This window comes from Thunnus maccoyii, chromosome 2, assembly GCF_910596095.1.
Source record: "Thunnus maccoyii chromosome 2, fThuMac1.1, whole genome shotgun sequence".
Taxonomy (NCBI): domain Eukaryota; kingdom Metazoa; phylum Chordata; class Actinopteri; order Scombriformes; family Scombridae; genus Thunnus; species Thunnus maccoyii.
Window position 1 is genome coordinate 4,705,351 of NC_056534.1, and position 22,231 is coordinate 4,727,581.

Here is a 22,231-nt window from a genome sequence, read left to right on the forward strand (position 1 = left end):
GTGGATATCTGACACATTTACAGTCTTTTTAGCATCAAATTCCCTCTTTGTGTTTCCTCGGACAGTGTTTCCCTGTTGAGCTGCCGTGGAAGTATAGTAACAAAAAAGAGGAACTTTGGCACTAAAAAGACTGTGTTGTTCAAAGATATCTACTTGATTTGACTCATTTGGACGCTGAGGCTTCAGATTAGCTTCAGATAAACTTTTAAATACATTTTTGCACAGAAGGAGGACTGTGGATTTTGTCCTCCATCACTTCCATTGTAAGTGTATTATGAAGGGATCTTCTGATGGTCAGTATGAACAGGAAGAATGATTACAGATTTATATGAAAACCTGAGGTGCACATACACTGAGAATGGATTTGTCAGTGAAATGCATCCAGCAGTTCAAGTTTTGAAATGAAAAATATTTGATATTTGGATTTTTCAAGGAAGGGGAAGGAGGAGATATAATTTGAAGGATCTTTAACAAGGTCATTTTTATTAATTATTTTTTAAAAATGTATTTATTATTCCTATCAGAGGAATTTAATATGCCTTAAAATATGTATTTAAAATATGATATGTATTTATTAAATATGTATTTAATAAATACATTTCTGCTTGCGAGTCGCGGTCTGCGTCATCAAAAATGGACGGAAGTGTTTCCTGCTAGCTAGATGAAACCGGTAATATTTGAAGGTTCATGACTTAACTTTGCCTCATTAGTAACTCTGTTGAGTTAAATTACGCACAAATCCAACTCGTTAGCTTGTTATTACGCAATGGTTTTGTTAGCATCGGTAGTGACGGTTAAACGAGCCAAACACGTTGACATTTCGTTAGCTGAGCTAGTTAGCTAGCCTCATTTGTTTACATTAGTGAATCCAGCTGGTCAGGTTCAGTCAGGAAGCCTCTGACATCTGCGTCTTTCGTTTCCACAGGTTTTCTTTTTCAGCTGCGTGAAGGTCAGTGCTAAGACATGTTAAATTAGGAAAATCAACAGCAGCGAAATGCAAGTAACCTCTCTCTCTGTGTGTTAAGTTTGTTATCCAAGTTTGAAACCTTGTTCTCCCTGTTTAAAGGTCTCTTCTAATTTAAAAACATCCGTTTTCCTGCTTCACCTTAGCCCCAATCTGTGCCTCTTATCTGTTATTGTATATTTGATTATATCTATTATTGTATATTTGATGATAAACATAAAGGGCACAAAGTGGAGCTGCACCAAAAGTCTGTCTAAAGCCACTGATTTGTATTGTGTACTGTATTTTTATACCCTTCTGCTGGAAAATAAATGTGTGAAAGCGCAGGAAGGATAAATAAGTTATCTAAGAATGTCATCAGACACGCATATATGTTTATTAAGAATGAGAATTTATTTGTATGAATGAGAAAGAAGAAAACAATCAAGTATGCTATGAATTCTTCAGGACTTGTGTTTGACGTATAATTTGTGTTTGGGTTTCATGTCCTGTTGAAGGGATGAAAGTTTTGTTTCTCTTCTTTATGTACTTGATTGTTAATTCAATGGGATGAGCTGGTTTGTTTATGTGGTTATAGTGTGTATGTATAAGTGTATGTGTGGTGGACCCCAGGAAGAATAGCCAGTGCTTATGCTGGTGCTAATGGAGATCCTAATGAAGTTTAAAAAAACACAAAAGTGCAAAAAGAGTTATAAAAAAAATCCACAGAAATATAGAGAAATGTCCATTTTATTACCTAAGAGCCTAAATGAAGAAGATAATTCCTTCAGTTTTTATATTCTCAGTGCAAAATATTGATTTGTTTGAACTGTAACTGCAACAAACGATTATTCTCATTATCAATTAATTTGGTGATTATTTTCTCTATCAATCGATTAGTTGTTTGGTCCATAAATTGTCAGAAAATGGTGAAACATGTTGATCACTGTTTGCCGAAGCCCAAGATAACATCCTCAGATGTCTTGTTTTGTCTCAATCATTGATTTAGTCATTCACTCATTCATTCATTCATTCATTCATTCACATTAACTCACATTCACCTTGGTAAGATTAAACTATATGACTGGAGGAATAAGTAGCATCCCTGTTATCTGTCTCTAATGAGTCAAATCAATCTTTATTTATAAAGCCCAATATCACAAATCACAGGTTTGCCTCAAAGGGCTTTTTTCTTTACAGCATCCAGTAGATGTGTGTGCAAAATAGACCAAGATAGTAAAATTACAGTATGGAAAAACATGATGACAACATTATAGATAAACTGATAACATATATGAAGTATGACCACCTTATCTCTTACAGTAAGTTTTTTGTTGTTGTTTGTTTCTCTTCAGATATTTTCTAGAATGGCGGCAGTCAAATAGGAGGAGGGATGAGGGACTTTGGGCCAGGGGAGCTGGTCGCCGGCCTCTGTCATACAGACCAGCAGAATCCTTTCCCCGTGTGGCAGGATGGACACATCAGCCCGTGTTTTAACCAGCTCGTCCTCGGAGTCTTGCCTCATGCTGGGATGGCTGTTTTCAGTGCCTGCTACCTCGGCATGGCAAGGTCTGCTATATGAAGATTTCACTCTGATATCATCCACAACATGGTCTATACAGACTTTTTATTCATGCATCTGAAATGAATTAAAGTATTTTTTAAAGGATAGATTCAGAATTTTTTAAGTTTGTCTTAAAACAACAGTCAGGTGTCCATATGACCACTGAAAGAGGTTTTCCTCGCTGTTATCATCCCCCCTGTTCATACTGGCTATTGAGTAATTAGTTTTTGCTCCTCAGATGCAGCCTCCTCCAGACGTCTCCTCCCTGTGGTTGGACACTCAGGCTGGTGTCTGCTCTGCTGGTGGCGCTGCTCTTCACTGCAGACGTCATCTTGGTGAGCCTCCTCCAGCAGGGAGACATGTACCTGGACGTTCTAGCTGACAGCTGCGCCATCCTGGCCTGGCTGGTTCACTTCAGCGCCATAACGGTACTCCAGAGGACTGCTTTTAGAAGAACCAGAGGACCTCCGCTGCTCCTTCTGCTGGTTCTTCTCTCTGTCCCAAACCTGGTTATCACATTGATGGTTTCCTGTGACAACGAGGAATATTTAAACCTTTCACAACCTTTCAAATTTGCACGTTTTGTGCTTGCATCAACTCGGACGCTCCCTCTTCTGGTTTATCTCCTGGCATTTGTATTTCCCTGCGTCAGTGATGCTGGATACACTTTGTATATTAACGCTGTGGACGGATCTCCGCTCCTTCCAGAGAGCAGCCAGCTGGATACGGGTGAGATGGTGGCAGAGGACGGGAGCGGCTGCGTCTCACGGCTCTTCTACTTGTGGCTGACCCCTCTGCTCAGACGAGGGCAGCAAGGGGAGCTGGAGAGACCGGCCGATGTTTATCATCTTCCTCGAAAACTGCGCACTAGCGTGGTTTGTCGATACTTCCACCAGTGCTGGGAAGTCTGCCGGAGAGGGGCGGCGGTACAAAACGAGCAGGATCAGTGGCCAAGGCCGGTCAGCAGAAACCTCCTGAATGGCACCTGGAGTTCACACTACCAGGAGGAACCACTGGAGCTGAATGGTGATGTAGGGCTCCTGAGGGTGCTGCACAAGGCGTTTGGGTTGCGCTATTACATGCTTGGCGTGCTGAAGGTGGTGGTCAACATGCTGAGCTTTGCAGGTCCCCTACTCCTCAGCAGTCTGGTGAGCTTCATGGAGGAAGAGGGGGCTCCGGTCAGCAGGGGCGTCTGGTGCGCCTTAGGGCTTTTCGCCACCACCCTTCTCTCTTCCGTCCTCCGAAACATCTTCGTCTTTGAGGTTTCCAAGGTGGCGCTGTCAGCTCGCGCCGCTCTCATGTCGTCCATCTATGGCAAAGCCCTGCGGGTCAGCGGCAGCAGCCTGGCTGGCTTCGCTCTGGGAGAAGTGGTGAACTTAATGAGTACAGACTGTGACCGCGTGGTGAACTTCTTCAACAGTTTTCACGAGCTGTGGAGCCTGCCCTTCAGCTTTTCTATCACCCTCTACTTACTGCACCTGCAGGTTGGCGTGGCCTTCCTCGGAGGGCTGGGCGTGGCGCTGCTGCTCGTCCCGTTTAACAAATTCCTTGCTTCCCGTATCCTTAGCAACAACCAACACATGCTCAGGCACAAGGACAGCCGTGTTAAGGTGAGATGCTCAAAGAGTAATAGCTGTAGTGAAGATGTTATTCCATAAAAGAAATCCTCACATTCCTTATTCATGCTGTATTTTCCTGTCAGGATCGTTCTCCTAACTTTTGTGCCTTTTCTCTCCCAGCTAATGACAGAAATCCTCTTCGGCATCCGCGTCATCAAGTTCTACAACTGGGAGCCTCATTTTACTCAGAAGGTTGCCGACTGTCGCAAACAAGAGCTTTCCCACCTCAAGGCCATCAAGTACCTGGACGCCATGTGCGTGTACACCTGGGCCGCTCTGCCTGTGGTCATCTCCATCCTCACCTTTGTCACGTACGTGCTGCTGGGACACCAGCTGACTGCGGCCAAGGTAGGAACGCCGGTGTGGATGGTTTGAAACTTAACTGTGTCGAGTCCAACGGTGACGTTTTAATAACAGCAGTAGTTTTAAGTCTCACTGCACACAAGTTTCTATGAATTATTCTTTATTTAGACATGAGACAAAACAGCAAACAATACTTTTCACATTCAGCTTCTTCCTTGAAGATGAACAGGAGTGAATTAACATTTTATAAAAAGTAGAGTTTCTTAGTAATGATCAGTCTAGTATTAGTTTATCTTTAGTTAATTTAACACAATAATGATTCATTCCTTTTAAAGTTAGTGAAACTTTTTACATTTGAGCAGTTATTATAGCCTGACTGGCAGGATTTTTGAGGCTGATACTGATATTTGAGAGTTTAAAAAATCTGATAATGATATTGATTTTCTTTCACAACCCATAACACACATAAACATTCATGATAATGTTTCCTTAAATTAGATTTTTAGACTATAGAACGAGGACAAAACATTTTCTCTACTTCATTGTTTCGTCATTTATCAGCTGACGTATACGCTGATACTGATATATCTACAATAAGCTAATAAATCAGTCGGGCTCTAGTCGTTACGGTCACCATGACTACACAGACAAAAAAAGAGTCCCGTCTAGAGAAACTCGAACTTCATCAAGATGTTCAGTTTAGCTCACTTTGATGATGTAGCTCTTCCTCCTTTAGTTGAAGATATTAAAGGTGTAGTGTTAAGTTTGAATAAAAACCAGAATACTCTGTCTCCCTTTGGCACATGATCACCAATCCTGAAACATATAATGGATTCGTCAATTGATAGAAAATTAATCTGCAACTATTTCAATGGTTGATTAATTGTTAGAGTAAAATTTTCTAGCAAAAACGGCAAATATTCATTGTTTCCAGATTTGCTGTGATAAACTGGATATCTTTGGGCTTCAGACTGTTGGTCGGATGAGACAAACAATTTAAAGACGTCACCAAGAAAATAATCAGATTAATCAATAATGAAAATGATTGTTACATGCAGGCCTTCCTCAGTCTGAACCCTGACGCCAAACTTTGTCGGAAATTCATAATTAAGAAGAAACTGTGTAAAAACATCTCCTGCTTTCCGATGAATGAATGTAAAATAATTAAAGCAGGGACATGTTGAGTGTAATAGATTTGATGACTCGGCGGTTTGTTTCCTGGTCTGCAGGTCTTCACCACGCTGGCTCTGGTGGGAATGTTGATCGTCCCGCTCAACGCTTTCCCCTGGGTGCTCAACGGCGTCCTGGAGGCCAAAGTGTCTCTGGAGCGAATCCAGCGCTTCTTCAAACTGACCAACCAGGATCTGCAGGCGTACTATGCCCTGGGTACGCTGCTGCTCTGATGTTTGTGTGTCCAAGAGGTCGTAGTTTTCATTTGGCTTCAGCAGTTTTTGTCAAACATGAAATTTCATGACAGTTTCTGCTTTAGTATTTTATTACTTAACATGATTTGTGGATTTGCACAACCAAAGCTGTTGCATTAAATGTTTTTTCTTATTTTATTTTAAAGAGGTATCAAGTAATGTTTGATCAGAACTAACGTGTACAACGTGTTGTCTGACCACGTCTGAAATCATACACATAAAGACGGGGAGACATGATATTTTTAAAATATGGAGATATAAGTGCACATTTTCTGACCGTCTCTCCTGGAAGGCATTCATAATGTTGCGCTCGGTTATTCATATGAAGAACGACAGAAATAGTTGTGTCAAGAATGAAAAAAGAGAGCTAGAGAGAGAAGTTCAAACCCTTCGTACAGTCACGGCCTGAAGTGGACGAGAATGATGGATCGTTGTTTTTGGAAAGTTACAGAAATGATCAGACACAAAGCTCCCAGTGTGACGTTGGAAAGGTGTTGGGGGAGTTGGGGGGTTTTCGAAGCTACTCAACCATCCAACAAGCAGTTCTGACTATATTAACCCCTTAAAAATTAGATTTGAAAGACCTGAAACCTCAGCAGGTGAAGAAATAACCACTGTAGATTGATTAATCTTGTTAAATGTTGGGTTGCAACCACTGATAATGTTTATCGATTAATCTGATGAATATTTTCTCGATTAATCGTTTAGTAAATGAATTGTCAGAAAATAGTTAAAAACAGCTGCTACAAGTTCCCACAACTCAAGAGTTCAGAACCCAAAGATATAGTTTACTGTCATATATGTCAAAGAAAAACAGCAAATCTTTACATTTAGGTGAATTCCTGACATTTCACTTGTAAAATGACTGAAACCATTAATTGATTGATTGACTAATCGTTGTACCTCTAGTTAAATGATATTATATATCATATATTGTGGTTTTATTGCGTTGACATATGTTCTCTGTGTCCACAGTGTCTCCTGAAGACAGTCAGACGTCTGTTCTGTTGAGTCAGGGGAAGTTTTCTTGGCAGCAGCCCGACAGTCTCGACCAGAACAAAGAGAGAGAAACTGAAACTGGAGTTAAAGGAAGTCTGCAGCTGCACAGTCTCAATCTACACATCACAAAGGTACAAGTCACTAGTTACATAATACACATGTGTGGGAATTATTTTACTGTCATTATACCTTTATGTCCTTTATAATTCATGCGTAACTCAGCCAGTTAGCATTTTGTATTTACAGACATGAAAATAAAAGATCTCCAGTTATGTGTAACAACATTTCTGAATAAGCAGCTTATGGATGAAAGCTTCAGTTATGTCTTTAAAATAACTGAAGTCAAATAAAATGTTTGGACACCTTAACAAAATGTTATTCATGCTCTAAAAGTTAATGCATGAGTTTAGGTTTGAATAAAACATTAAAAGCCATGATTGCATTTTTTCTATCTGTTTAATTCAGTTTTTATTGCTGAATGCTACTGTTAGCCTGTTAGCCTGTTAGCCTGTTAGCCTGTTAGCAGGTCAGAGCAGTAACAGTGTTCCTCTGTGTGGTTCAGGGCTCTCTGGTTGTTGTGGTGGGGAAGGTCGGCTGTGGGAAGAGTTCCTTACTGGCTGCTCTCACTGGAGAACTCAACAGGTAAAGCATCTCTGAAACTTTACTTAAAATATTCAGACTGAAGTTACTATGAAAATTAATCAACAAGCTTTTTTACAGTAGTCATGGATGTTCTTGAGCATTGTGGAGTTTTGTAAATTCCTTTTCAAGTTCTTAGTAACTACTAGCGAGTTTCAAACTAGTGGTTTACTAAATCAGGTTGCACCTTTAACATCTGTAACACCGTCCAATCAGAAGCAATCAACTATATAAACAGGAAGTCACTGTAGCATCATGAGCTGTTACTCCAAAAATAACAGTTTTAGTGGCCAAAAGATAAAATCAAGTTAACTGCCAATCCATTGTAAATATATGTTGAGGGAAATATCTGATTATGCTAACCAGAGCTGCAACGATTAGTCAGTTTATCGATTAGTTGGCAACTATTTTGATAATCAAATAATCATTTGTCTTTTTTTAAAGTAAATATGCCAAAATTTGCTTCTTTTAGCTTCTCACATGTGACAATTTAATGCTTTTCTATGTCAAACATAATAGTAAACTGAATATCTTTGGGTATAAGACTGTTGTTTAGACAAATTAAGATATTTAAAGACATAACCTTTCACTCTGATCTTCTGATCTTTTATAGACAAATCGATTAATTGAGAAAGTAAGTGTCAGATTAATCAATAATGAAAATAATTGTTAACTGCAGACCTAATGCTAACCTAACTGGCATTATTTAGTCATTTATTCTAATGTTATTGGTATAATGCTTTGTAATTTAAGGTATATTGTGTTTTTTCCACAAAAGGAAACAAAAGGAGTTTGATCAGTTATTTAGGGAAGTTAGAGATTCTCTCACAACTTCACAGATTATTTTAGAGGTATTCATTATACTTGAAGTCTTTGTAGAAATTCACAGCATTAGATAAAACATTTTGTCCTCAACTGTAGTGGAAACCAGACTTTTCTGCCTTTCATAAAAGCGACTTTAATAAATTTTAGATCTTAGAGCACTGATACAAGGATCCATGATTTCTTGCTTGATGTTGTGTTCAGCAGAGATGAAATAACGTAGCGATAACTGAGGTTCATCAGTCTTCCTCCTGTCTGTGCAGGCTGAGCGGAGTGGTGTATGTCGCAGACAGAGAGGCTGGTTTCGGTCTGGCGTCTCAGGAGCCGTGGATCCAGCATGCCTCCGTACGGGACAACATCCTGTTTGGCAAAGACTACGATCCCTCCTTCTACCAGGCTGTGATCGAAGCCTGCGCCCTCTCAGACGACCTCAACGTATGATCCTTAAGCCTGAAGCTGTATACATGTTACTTTTATTATTGTCTTATGTTAAAATATTGGTGGTTGGTTGACTTAGAGGCACAATTTCTGTTAATATTGGTGAATCCACAATCTTTTCTCTTTGCCAACATCTGATTTTATCTGATTTTCTCCTTCATCAACACAATGTTCAGGACAAGTTTTGTAGAAAACGGTCTGGATGTCCATGAAATGTGGATTTTGCTTTTCTCTTGTTCCACTTCGAGGCCAAAAAACAAACTAAAGCTTCCATCAGTACAACCTGATGTTATCAGAATAGTTACAAAACGTATTATTTGGGATATTTAATACATTTTTCTGCAATGTTTTCAGCTTCTCCTGGTTTTTGTGTTTGCAGGTTTTGCCGAACGGTGACAAGACAGAAGTGGGAGAGAACGGAGTGACTCTGAGCGGAGGACAGAAGGCTCGGGTTGCCCTCGCCAGAGCTGTTTACATGGTCAGTCCTCCGCAGGAACGGCCATCTGCTTCGAGCTCAGAGACGTTTTACCTAAAAATAAGTTAGTCTGCAGGGAACGAGGATAAAATAACTTTAGAATACATATGTATACAACTCATTTTTATTTCATAAAGATCTTTTGTAAATGTGCACAATTACTTATAGACAGAGTTTTTAAATTTTAAATGCTTTATTACAGAATGAAATCTCAGCACGGTGGTTTACGTGTGGCTGGAGAGCTCACATCATCTCTATGTGTACTGGTGATGATAATCAGGGATAGGTGGCTTTATTTGTATAGCAGCTTTCAAACAGAAGCGAAAAAACAAAAAAATACAAACCAAAAATACAGTTATGGCTCAGTAAGAAGCTGCCCCAAAATTAGTAAAGGAGATAAAAGTGTAGCAGAGAAATTAATCATTAAAAAGACGCCGAGCAGCTGAGTTTTATATTTAAAAGTGGCTAAAATTGGAGCAAATTTAAGACCATCAGACACTGGTTCCATCTCATATTCACCTAAAAGCAGTTTCATCCTGTTTGGTTCTGACTTGAGGTTCTAACAGCTGACTGCCTCCTAAAGAAAGAAAGAAAGAGACTTGTTGGGTTTATATTCTTCAAGCACATCAGAAATGTATTTTAACCTTTAAAATCCATTCTATAAGTAACCGGAAACCAGTGTAAAGATTAAAGAACAAGAGTAATGAGCTCAGTTCTGCTGGTTCTTGTTAAAACTCTGGCTCTGAATGTAAAATGCAAAATGAGCCCTTGTAGCTTACAAATAATGAACCCGGTGTGTTTACATATAATCAGCAGGTGCATCATGTGTTTCCGCTCTGTCGTTAATTTTTCTGTCTATCTCAGGACAAAGACATCTACCTGCTCGATGATCCTCTGGCAGCGGTCGATTCAGACGTGGCTGAACACCTCATGCAGAAATGCATCATGGAACTCCTCGGAGGAAAGACCAGAATCCTCTGCACCCACCGCATCGAGTTTGTGGACAAAGCGGACTCGGTGATCCTCATGGACAACGGAACGATCATCCAAACAGGTAGAACAAACATCTGACTTTGACGGGTCGTAACGTCACATGTGGTTGTTTGGTTGGTAACTAAATCTGTTTCAATCCAGAAATCATTATTTTTTTAACATGTTGGTTTTGAACCATATAAAGTACTGACACGGTGGGGTTTCCCTGCAAAATTAGAGAAATTTAAAGTTTATTGTAAATCATAGAGGACTAGCTCAGACAAACAAACAATACCACGTTATAAAATGTGCATTGTGTCATTATATAACATCACAGTATTCAGTTTTCACTGCACTGTTTAGTTTATTTACTGCAGGATGAAGATGGTTTACAAAAGATTCTTCTACAATGTCAGATTACTACTAAATCAAGTTATGTTAAAGGTTTTAACTACAACACATTATTACGACACTAATTCTGGTCTAATAACTATAAACAAATAAGTGTATCACCAACAAAACACCAGCCGCAAGCAGCTGTAATACAAAGGCAGGAAATCTCTTGGATGGCTTCATGGCACAAAACAGGACTTGTTTATATTTTACAAATAATAACTTTATTTCCTCTAATCTTATTGTTTAGTTTCCGTGTACTTATTTAGATTACTCCATTAGAGAGCTTGTTGGCTGTAACCAAGAGCTTTCATAAGCGTATTAAGTTCTTCTGACCCTTTAAAACACTAAAACCAATTAACACTGAGCATAAGCAGGGTTAGCAGACAAGTAGCAACATCTTGGTCTTAGGTTTATGTGAAATGCTGTTATGCTTTGTTATAGCACCTGTAAACACTAAGTGGTAGTTTACAAGTCTGAAAGTTATAGAAGCTGCACTCATAAGAATATATTTTTAGAAAACAAGACTTTTTTTTTTCTTCCTGCACTTTCATTTTGCTGTTAAACAGGCACACCGGCAGAAATCCTTCCTTTGGTAGAGGCAGTGCCGAAAAAACGCAAGAATGACCAGAACACGAAAGAGAAAGGTATGTTCACGGCAAGTTATAAGTGACTGACTAAAAAGTAGGGATACACCAATGCAGGTTTTGTGCTGCAGTGATTTCGATAAACTTAAATTGAGTTTCCAGGTGATGCCAGCACTGCTGATCTGTTTTTAATGAACTCTGTGGGCTTTACCTTTACATCTGGAATCAGTGACTAAACATAATCAAGATATACCAACTTTCTCCATATTGAAATTTAAAAAAAAAATGCTTTTAAGGTACAAAAAACACACATTTATGTGTTTATTTAAACAGGACAGTACACTAGGGGCGTGCCCAAATACAAATACGTTATTCTGCAAAGCACAAATAGCGGGTTTGGTACGAATATTTGTTTCATACAGATATTTTGAAAATTATTTGTTTTCAGGAGGAAAAAAAAAAAAAGTCAAATACGAGTGTGCAGGTCGGTTACATCTCTATCTCAGTGTCTCTCCTCTGCTCCGCTGTTACGTCTATCAGCAGGTCTCAACGAGGGGAGTCACATCCACCTGCTACATGACGCACATTTCCTAATCTGGACATCATTCCTGGAGCTACTGACACTTTAATCTTCTAAAATTAAAAGCGTAATAAAAACAAAAACAGGATTTTTAAGCCTCTGTCCACTTTTATTCGAATACAAATACAAATAATTTTGCTGCCTCAACAAATACAAATACAGATACAAATACAAATACTGGGATCTCTGCACATCCCTGCAGTGCACATTAATCAATATTGGCATTTTAACATCAATGTACATTTTGAACCTCAACTTGAACCTGTAGTCATCTTAAAGTTGACAAATGTATAAAACACTTAATATGTTGCAGAATTACAATCAAAATAAGAAGAAAAAAACTGGAGAAAATGTTTCACGTCTCTTTGTCATAATCAATCAGACAATAAAACACTACAAACAAGTTAGAGTTAATCAATAAAAAGGTGTCATTAATGAATACATATCTATCTATCATATCCATATATGTATTTTGTTGATTGTAAACAGAAGGCGTGGAGCAGGAGGAGGAGCCAGGTGCACATGCTGATCTGTGTGCGGACGATGACGCCGACCTGTCGGGGGCGGAGCAGAAGCAGGTGGGCGGGCTGGCGTGGAAAGTTTACCAGACCTACTGGGTTTCTGTAGGCGGAGTGCTGGCCGCCTCCATCCTGATATCTCTGCTCCTCATGCAAGGTTTGGATCAACTACTCGGCTTTCAGCGTGATCAGTGTACGCTGATGATACTCCGCTGATACTTCTGTCCATCTAAAGCGCTCAAAGTTTTGTTCACTCTGCCGCGTTTTATTCTATCCAACACTTCATCAGGCTTCACTGTGTTTCAACTAAAAAAGCAGAAACTATTTGTATCTTAAATTCACGCCGTATTTATTCTCTGTGTGATTCAGCCTCTAAGAACGTCTCCGACTGGTGGCTGTCACACTGGATTTCAGAGCTGAAAAACAACGGTTCTACTGAGACGAATGGTTCCTCCTCAGGTGCCTTCGGTTCACCACAGCTGCTGCTTTTCTCACCTGGAGGGCTGATGTGAGTCGACAGATCAGAAAAAAAATGTAAAATATTCACAAGTAACAAATTAGGCTTTGTGCAGGTGACAGTCAAGTTGTCAATGTTTTTAACATATCACATCACAACACAGTAGAACTAAAACATTATTGTCACTACTGGTTTTTTGTCATTCTGTGACCAGTATGACCATGAAACTGGAATTAATTACATTTTATGTGGTACTAAAAAGGTCTTTAAAAGTCTTAAATTTAATTGGATGAACACTGCAGATACCTTGAGGATTCAGGTAATTGATGATTTTGATTAGAGGCTCTCAGAAACTACAGTGGAGTTGTTCTTTGTAATTTCCCTTTATTAGCAATTTGTAAGTCACCTATTACAGCTTTTTTAATCATTATTTTAGAATCATAATGATTTAAATCTATTTTATAATGTAATATACAGCGTAACCTGTCACAAGGTTTCCAATGATAGTTTAGATTAGGCAGATGGATGGAAGGATGTGACCTACTGATGTATATCGGCATCTTAAAATGGGTTAAAATGAGCCTAAAAACGCACAGTAGAAACATAGAATTATATATTTTATTTATTTTAAAGTATTTTGTGGTAATGAATTAAGTTTTCCTTCCTATATGAATGAAACCTTTTAACTGACATCCTAATGAAATGGTCACATCTCCTCCTGCAGGTCTCCTCTGTCCTCAGTGCAAACGTTCCCTTCAACCAACATGAGCTTGGACGTCAGGTTTTACCTGATGGTGTACGGCTCCCTCGCCGTGGCCAACACTGTCTTCACCGCCCTTCGAGCCTTCCTCTTTGCCTATGGAGCCATCTGCGCCGCCACAGCCATCCACAACAGACTTCTGGACCGAGTCCTTAAGGTGCGTCATCTGAGCTTTGAGCCCCCCGAACAACCGACAGTTAGAGCCGAGCTGAACAGATTGAGTGTTTGGCATGTTTGGCAGCAGCAGCTGAAGGTTATACAATCAGTCTGGTGACTGAAAGGTTGCCAGTTTGAAACCTCAGACTAGCTAATGGGACGTTATTGAGCAGCCTATCAAACCTCTCAAACCAGCCATTGACTCCAAAATTACTGATGTGTTGGGCAGATCAGAAGAAAAAGGTCCATTAATCAAAATTTTTAAATTAATAATGAATTAATTGACTGTGTGTAAATGAAAAGGGAGGCTAACAGTGATGAACTCAGAGAGAGTTATCACCGATTCTGCAGTTCTACAAAGCTTTTTTGCCTCTTTAGTTTTGGTTTTACAACAAATTTAATGTTTGGTTCAGTCTGTGCTCTCATCATCCCTGTTTCCAGCAACAGCAGGCTGCTATTTTCAGCAAACAAGTGCTGGTAAACCCATTGTACTCTACCCGCCCAGCACAAAAATAGAGGACAAAGTTAATGATTAGTTGGCGAAGACAGTCTAACATCTAGCAGCTAAAGAGCCTGATATTTGAAGACCAAACCCAAGCTAAAAGGGTTTAACCCTCCTGTCGTCTTCCAGTCGACCGTGCAAATTTTGTCCTCACGGGTCAATTTTGACTCGTGAGGGCAAAAGTCCACAGATGCTATAAATTTTAATAAAACACCCAAAATTCAAAGAAAGTAGTGATCATTACTGTTACTTGCAAAGTGAGTGGTATGGAACCATCCATGTGATTTTCAGGCAATTAGATGAAAGAAATCAATATTTCTGATATAAAAACATTTGAAAATGGGTCAAATTTGACCCGAGGACAACAGAAGGGTTAATAGTGAATATTGGCCCCATGTTCATCAGAGGGACACAAACACAACTCCAGCGGGATGATAATGTTGCTCTGTATTTACTGGATGTCGACGAAGGCAACTGTTTGCCGACACGTCAACTGTAAAATCTTAATAAAGCAATAATATGTCGGAGCTGTGTGTCTTGTGTCTCCATTGCTGCAGCTTTAAGATAGATTCTGAGAAGGGAATATTTATTCCCATCGTTATCTATCCTAATTAAAATGTCCAAAATCTTAACTTCCTGTTTACGTGTCCTGCCAGGCCACAGTGACCTTCTTCGACACCACCCCACTGGGTCGCATACTCAACCGTTTCTCCTCGGACCTGTACAGCGTGGACGACAGTCTGCCGTTCATCCTGAACATCCTGCTGGCTAACATTTTCGGCCTACTGGGCATGCTGGTGGTGATAAGCTACGGCCTGCCCTGGGTCCTAGTGCCGCTGCTTCCTCTGGCTCTGCTCTACCACCGCACTCAGCACTTTTACCGACACACCTCTCGGGAGCTGAAGCGTCTCTGCAGCCTCACACTGTCGCCCGTCTACTCGCACTTCTCTGAGACGCTGACCGGGCTGGGAACCATCCGGGCCAGTCACAGCTCTGCCAGGTGAGACACAAGAAAATACATTTTCATTTGCCAGGAAGATTCAAGCTCAGCATGTTTTATTTTTTTTAGGGCTGCATTATTTTATGATTTTGTGTATAAAATATCCAAAAATACAAAAAAAAGTGCCAATCACAGTTTCCTAGATCCCATTTTAATGTTTTTAAATGTTTAATTTTGTTAAATTAACAGGAAATAAGATAGAAAGATATTTAATTTACAATGATATAAAGCAAACAAAAGCTGGAACTCACAATGTTTTGTACTTCTGCTTGAAAAGTTACTCAAACGATTATAATCGATTAACAAAATAGTTGCAGATTAATTTTCTGTTGATCGACTAATCGATTAATTAACGTATCATTACTACCTTTCTATTATATTGTCTACTGCATCATTTCACTACTGCCTTTTTGTTTCATTTTTTAAATTTTAGATTACATCCATCTTAATGACAAATGAGCACAGATTGTAGTTAAGTCTTGTTTGTTTACTTTATTTGCATTTATTACACAAATCCCTTTGAAGGAATGTGATAATAATTTATTCATGTTGTAATTTTCACATTAAAATACTTTTTTATTCCTCTGTGGTTGTTTCAGGTTTGAGGAGGAAATCGCCAGGCGTCTGGAGCAGAACCAGCGCTGCCTGTTCCTTAGCAACGCTGCCATGCAGTGGCTGGACATCCGCCTCCAGCTGATTGGTGTTGCTGTGGTGACAGGCCTCGGGGTGATCGCTGTCGTCCAGCACCAGTTTAATTCTGTTGATCCAGGTGAGTCCACAGCTGGGTTTTGGTGGCTGTGGATTGCATTTGATATTGATTTCCTTAATAAGCTGCCTATAGTGGCTGTTTAGTAAGTGTGTGTGTGTGTGTGTGTGTGTGTGTGTGTTGTTCCCGTCAGGTCTGGTGGGTCTGTCCTTGTCCTACGCTCTGTCCATCACATCCCTGCTGTCTGGCCTCATATTCAGCTACACTCAGACGGAGATGCAGCTGGTGAGCGTGGAGCGAACTGAGGAATACTCCACCGGCCTGCCGACCGAATCACAGCACCAAAACACTCAGGTACGACCCACTGCAGCTCTGACACAAACTGACACTAATATTACCACAACAGCAAACAAAGAGGGGAGCATAGAGCCTCATTCTCGACCTTGGGAACATGTGTGTTGTAAAATATTAGGTCAGGTCATGTGACGACATCCGAACAAGTTCCATTTGCTGATGATGAAACTTGAGGTTAAAGTATTTTATTCCAAGAATGATCTAGTCTAGGGTGGATTTTGCAGTAAGAGATGTATTTTAGTGCTGTTGAAGCATATAATTGGTTCTCCTCACTGCTTAATCACTGCTTGATGACATTTGAGCCAGTCTGATGTTACAACTGGAAAAATAATGATATCCAGAACATAATTTGCCGTTTATTTTGGGCTCTAAGTGCTTTTATATGATAGATATGGTCTTAAAATATAGTGTGTCAAGTATATATCATAGTGGCTTATGAATAATAGTCTCATATTAATGAGACTTGAAGAGTTTCATTGGAGGCATGTGTTGAGTTCTGAAAACCAAAAGATTTTTGATGAAACCGACCAACTTTTGGTGAAAAATGTCACTGATGTACATCATAGACGTTTAGCAGTTATAGCAGTTTGCCGCAAAAACAGGAAACTACTGCCTCCCCCAACCCGATTAGTCTCCCTGTTGTAATGAGTAGACATCTAGGGCCGGGCAAATTATACCACAATAATTGTCACAGTTAATTTTATAATGAGAAATGTAATTGGTGCATGATATTTATTTTATTTATTTTGTCCTGATTAATACAGTATTAATACAGTATGGCCAGTTCTGGGTGGGACTGTGGGATGATTAATCGGTTGAACTTTCTGTAGTTATTGTAGCAATTTTAGATGTAATTATATTATTAAATAACAATATATATACTATACTGAAAAGAACAACATAAACTTCAATTATTGAGAGATACATTATGTTTATAATTTGATAAAATACCTCTGTTGCCCAGCCCAAGAAGACACTAAACCTGAAGAGCTTTGGTTAGAAAAATGAGAAATTAAATGTGTTGATATAGACATAAAAATATATAGATAGCAAGCCTAGTATGTCTTCAAGAAGTTGTTCTCAAACTGTATTATAACTTCACTAGGTCTAGATCCATGAGAATAAAAAATAGGCTCCCATACAACAAATTGAGGGCAGAAAATGGAAGTTATGTTACCATTTTTTTTCACATTGTTAAATTGTTTCCACTTCTCTTTCTGCTTCTACTTCAGTTGCCCCCGGCGTGGCCCGAGCAGTGCTGGTTGGAGTTCCGCAATGTGGTTTTGGTGTACAGGGACGGTCTTCCTAACGCTTTGGACGGTGTGAGCCTGGTGGTCCGACCCGGGGAGAAAGTAGGCATCGTGGGACGAACAGGCTCTGGCAAGTCCACCTTGTTCCTGGCCCTGTTCCGTATGGTGGAGATCAACCAGGGTCAGATACTCCTGGACGGGCTGGACATCAGCACTGTGGGTCTGGCTCAGCTCAGGTACGCCTGAGGTGGCGGTTGGTTGAGATGAGGATTAAATGACAAACTGTGACCTAACTTGGATACATCAACACGGTGTAAGAGATAAAGGGTATCTGCAGCTCCGGTGATAGATGAAACCATTTAACACTGTGTTTGTGAGTAAAAGCTATAAGTCACTCGGAGAGAACTTAGTTCCACCAAGACTGCACAATCCTCAAAATTCTACTAGTAGAAAGTTTTTGAAATATTTAATCTGCATCTGGATTCAGATCTGTATCAAATAGGGCTGTAGTCAACCAAAGAAAATCTTGGTCATTTCTCTGTTTTGTCTTCAGGTTATGCTAACCCATTGTTGCTAACTTTAGCTAACCCCCTTTACTTTTCCAGCATTTGGGGAAACAACAGATGTGACTTTTTAGCATTTATTAACTGACACACTGTAGTCTGTACTGTACATTTACTGCCAGACTGACAACTTACTACTAACCTTATCCTCTGCTCCGCTCGCATCCACAGTCACTTCTCTATTCCTCGCTCTTTCCCGCTCGCTACGCAAACATACTCCTTAACGGAGCCACGCGACCAGTGGTTTCCCAGGCAACGACAGAGGTTGACACACGTACCGGAACAGCGCTGCACAGAGACTCCCAAACGCTATCGATTTCTGAATGAATGGATATTTGGCGTTATTTTTGGCATTAAAAAATATTTTCTTGGCCTGGCGGGAGTTCTTGTTGTGATAATTACAGGAGAAACACTGATTCAGTAAACGTTCAGTAAACGTTGAGTACAGTTATACCCAGCAGTCTCCGTTAGGTTGGGCGAGTTCAAAATTGTGAAAACAACGGGGGTGTTTTGAATACACCCCCGTTGTTTCCACAGGTAATTTGTTAGTCTGTCCCTCCCGCCGCGGGAAATAATGGATTAATCCTGGAAAGCTATTGATGTAGCACTTTTCTCCTTATGAAAATAACACGGAGATTATTCAACCAATGAGAATTTAGTCAGACGAGAGCATATCGACCAACTAATCAACCAGTCGACCAGCAGACTACAGCCCTGGTATCAAAATGCACACTGTGAAAGAGAAGCATGGAATAAGTGCAATATTTTTTTAGTCAAGTAAGCAGTAGTTCATGAGAAAATAGTGGAAAGTTTAAAAATGCCCCAAAAATTTCACAATGTTCCTAAGAAATTCCTGGATCCTCTCCAAAATCCAATCATTCGTGATTTTGCACGTGGCCAAACTTTCTGCCAAAAATGAACACCAACACCAATGAAAACAGTGAAGTGACAAACTGATATTATTTGAAGTCTCAAATTCTGTTTTAAAAGTCTTACTAATGCAGTTTCTTTGTGTTATTTTTCCAATGAGAACTCAACCCAGACATGCTGTACTTTTTGTTTTCAGTTTCACATGTATTTTAATTAAGAAACTGGCCTCATATTTCAGTCTGACTACCATTAAAACATCTTTTTCATGAAATACAGAGGGACACACAGCCAGATAATCATTGTTTTTCATACTGTATACTTATCCTGTACAGTATAATAAATGCAGTCAGTAACAAGTCAAAGTTGACACTTTTGTGTGTGTGCTGGTGGCTCCCTCTGCAGGTCCAGGTTGGCCATTATTCCTCAGGACCCCTTTCTCTTCAGCGGGACCATCAGGGAGAATCTGGACCCCTGTGGGCGACACCTGGACCAGCAGCTGCTGGACGTCCTGGACCAGTGCCATCTCAGCTCTGTGGTCAATAGGATGGGTGAGATAAATTGGGACAGAAGGGATTTAAAGGTGTACTGAGGGAGTTTTAAAACAAATGAGCTGTTGAGATTGAGCGACACAACTAATTAAGCATGAGCAGATAGGCAGGGCAGTGCTTTTTAAGGTGTGTCAGTTGTGAATGAAGCCTCCTCACTCAGAGTCCTTTCATTTCACAAAGTTCACTCCACCCTTAAGCATTCCTGTCTGCTCATGTAACTGTCTTCATGAAGGTTACAGTATGTTCCTGTTTGACTGAAAGCTTCCCTCTACTCTTCAAGACAGTGAAACAATCTGAAAATGTTCCCTGTAAATTCACCTAACTGACCCCTAGGGGCACACTGACCTCCATGGGCACTTTGGGTGACACCAAGGGGTCAACCCCAGTGGTGCCCTCAAAAAAGAATTGGGGGTCACTTAAAGGGACACCAAAGTGACCCCCTTGATGAAACTATCACATCATGTATGTGATTTTACATTGTTTGAGGTGTGTGTGCGAGAGGGGGGGGCGGGTCATTTGACCGTTCGCGGATTCCTCTAAGAGTCAACTCAGGGGTCTTTTCTTTCCCCAAGTGGTCCAGAGTAGTAAAGATACCCCAAAGTTCTACCCCAAGGAGACCTAGGGTCACTTTGGCTCTACCTCAAAGGCACCCCAAAACCATGTGGGAAGGATTTGGGGCTACCGGATGTGCCCCTGTGCTGGTACCCCAGAATTCCACCCCAAGCAGACCTAGGGTCATCTGAGGAAAAGCCCAATGGCAGCTTCTCCTCATAATTCTCCAGTTTCCTCTGGAAACTGGACGGGAAGCAGTCTTGGAGAGTTCTCCCAATGTATAACGATGCATTGGTATTTAATGTTCCTGCAGGGACTTCAGAGTTGTAAAAACATGACATCACTGTTGGGTGTGGTTACATGTACTTTGAAATGCACTTCGGAGCACACCCAATCACACCTATCAGTGGTGCTGGTCAGAAGTGAGACAGACTTGAAACTTTCAACTAGAAAGAACTGTGAAACACTGATTTTCAGCCTGATGTTTAGTCACATGAGACAGTTTTCACCAGTAAATGATGTAGTACTGGGCCCCACAGGGCTGCAAAGTGAGGTATATCATATAATATAGCACCTTTGAAGCATGTAGTATATTTATATTTTATGTTAATATTGTGTGTTTGTAACAGGTGGTTTGGATGCTGAGGTGGGAGAGAAAGGAAAATCCTTCTCTATGGGACAGAGACAGCTGCTGTGTCTGGCCAGAGCTCTGCTGACTCAGGCCAAGGTGAGACCTCACCTGTATTATTATCATTATACTGTAACTCCAACACAGATCATGTCTGACCAAAATCCTCTCAGTTACTTCACAGTAAAGCTGCTTACATTGTGTCTTTCTGGGTGCAGCTGACCAGTCCACCACTCATAGAACAACAGATACTCTGAGAATTATTTACTGTTTTTATCATTATTAGTATTTATTCCTATTTTTCTAGATTTTTTTTGACATGTGATGTTTCTTTTAATATTTTTTAATAGTTCATGTGCTGCCCCACCATTTCCTTATAATCTGCTGCCAATATTATTATTATTACACATCAGGACACTGACAGTGTTTTCTTTCCTCTTCATCCCTCATCATCTCACTCAGTAATCCCTACACTGCCGCAGCCTCTGTTTCTAATGAATGTTTTCCCATCATGCAGGTTCTGTGTATTGATGAAGCCACAGCCAGCGTGGATCAGAAGACGGACAAACTGCTGCAACAGACCATCAGAGCAAAGTTTCAGGACAAGACCGTCCTCACTATCGCCCACAGGTAACAAATATTTGCTGATGATTGAAGTGTTTTTTTGAAGAGTCAGTTTCCAGTCCTGCCCATATATATACAGTATCTCACACAGAAATGGAGGCAGTAAAAAGTATTATTATTATATTTTATATAATAAAGAGTCTTTTTGTTAGAGGGTGTCTATTTTTTTATTATTGATATCTATATAAATCTGTAATTTAAACTCTTGGCTTATTCTTCGTATTAACATGGAAATTTGGAAGAAGCTGAATCCTTTTTTTTGTCTTTGTTTCACCAGGATCAACACCATCATGGACTGTGACCGGGTGCTTGTGATGCAGGCTGGGAAGGTGATGGAGTTCGACACCCCGGCTGCTCTCTGCCAAACCGACCACTCCATCTTCCACAGGCTGGTTGGCGGGAGAGGAGGACACTGACATGACAAAACATAAAAAACACTAAAATCTGAAGATATATTTTTCTACTTTATCCTGGAAAGTTTTGCTGAGAACTCGAAGCCTTTTTCAGCACCGTCCTGTTTTACACACATTGTCAACTGTTACATCATGAACTTAGACCGTGCTTCAAAAAATTCTTCTTCTATTGGAGCAAAGAAGCGGTGAAATGATGATGTGGAGTTTGATGACATTTTGTTATTTTGTGCTGACATTTAGTTTCTTTTAATTAATTATTTTAATGCTGATGAAAGACTGACTGTTGTCTAAATTTTGTTCTTTATAAAGTAAAAAACACTTTCCTTGGATGACTTTTTCTGTCTGTTTGTGTTGCTTCTTATTTTGAGGACAATTTTTTAAGAAATACATCTGCACTGCATATTGGTAATTTAACAGTTTATCCTGCTACAATTAGTTTTAATTTATTACTTCAAGCTTCTAACTGGCAGCAGGCCTTACACACAACTCTCTATACTCAACCAGTCCATCATCATCCAAACTTTTGATCTGATTGATTGTTATCACAGTAGTTTGTGTACAAGAAGTACTTC

General features: G+C 40.0%; 1 protein-coding gene and 1 long non-coding RNA gene across 5 annotated transcripts; one reads left to right on the forward strand and one right to left on the reverse strand.

Moving 5' to 3' along the window:
* Positions 1 to 625: 625 nt before the first annotated feature.
* Positions 626 to 21,988, forward strand: abcc10 (ATP-binding cassette, sub-family C (CFTR/MRP), member 10). 4 transcript variants are annotated; one of them, XM_042400179.1, is made up of 23 exons: positions 626 to 670; positions 926 to 996; positions 2,299 to 2,512; positions 2,746 to 4,117; positions 4,247 to 4,474; positions 5,659 to 5,815; positions 6,829 to 6,983; positions 7,415 to 7,494; positions 8,577 to 8,748; positions 9,131 to 9,229; positions 10,091 to 10,280; positions 11,161 to 11,238; positions 12,248 to 12,433; positions 12,646 to 12,784; positions 13,458 to 13,650; positions 14,808 to 15,151; positions 15,751 to 15,920; positions 16,051 to 16,211; positions 17,444 to 17,697; positions 19,297 to 19,442; positions 20,624 to 20,721; positions 21,140 to 21,252; positions 21,524 to 21,988. In XM_042400179.1, the coding sequence occupies exons 3-23, from the start codon at positions 2,337 to 2,339 to the stop codon at positions 21,660 to 21,662; spliced, it is 4,650 nt and encodes a 1,549-aa protein (XP_042256113.1). In that variant the 5' UTR covers positions 626 to 670; positions 926 to 996; positions 2,299 to 2,336; the 3' UTR covers positions 21,663 to 21,988. The 4 variants fall into 4 exon arrangements, with proteins under 4 accessions (XP_042256113.1, XP_042256129.1, XP_042256122.1 ...); XM_042400188.1 differs by having other exon boundaries at positions 665 to 683; XM_042400195.1 differs by lacking the exon at positions 926 to 996 and having other exon boundaries at positions 649 to 670.
* Positions 9,220 to 10,197, reverse strand: LOC121888587. The gene is made up of 3 exons (XR_006093276.1): positions 10,106 to 10,197; positions 9,746 to 9,803; positions 9,220 to 9,296 (listed from the first exon to the last, which is right to left on the reverse strand). It is a non-coding gene; the product is annotated as an uncharacterized LOC121888587 (long non-coding RNA).
* Positions 21,989 to 22,231: the final 243 nt, after the last annotated feature.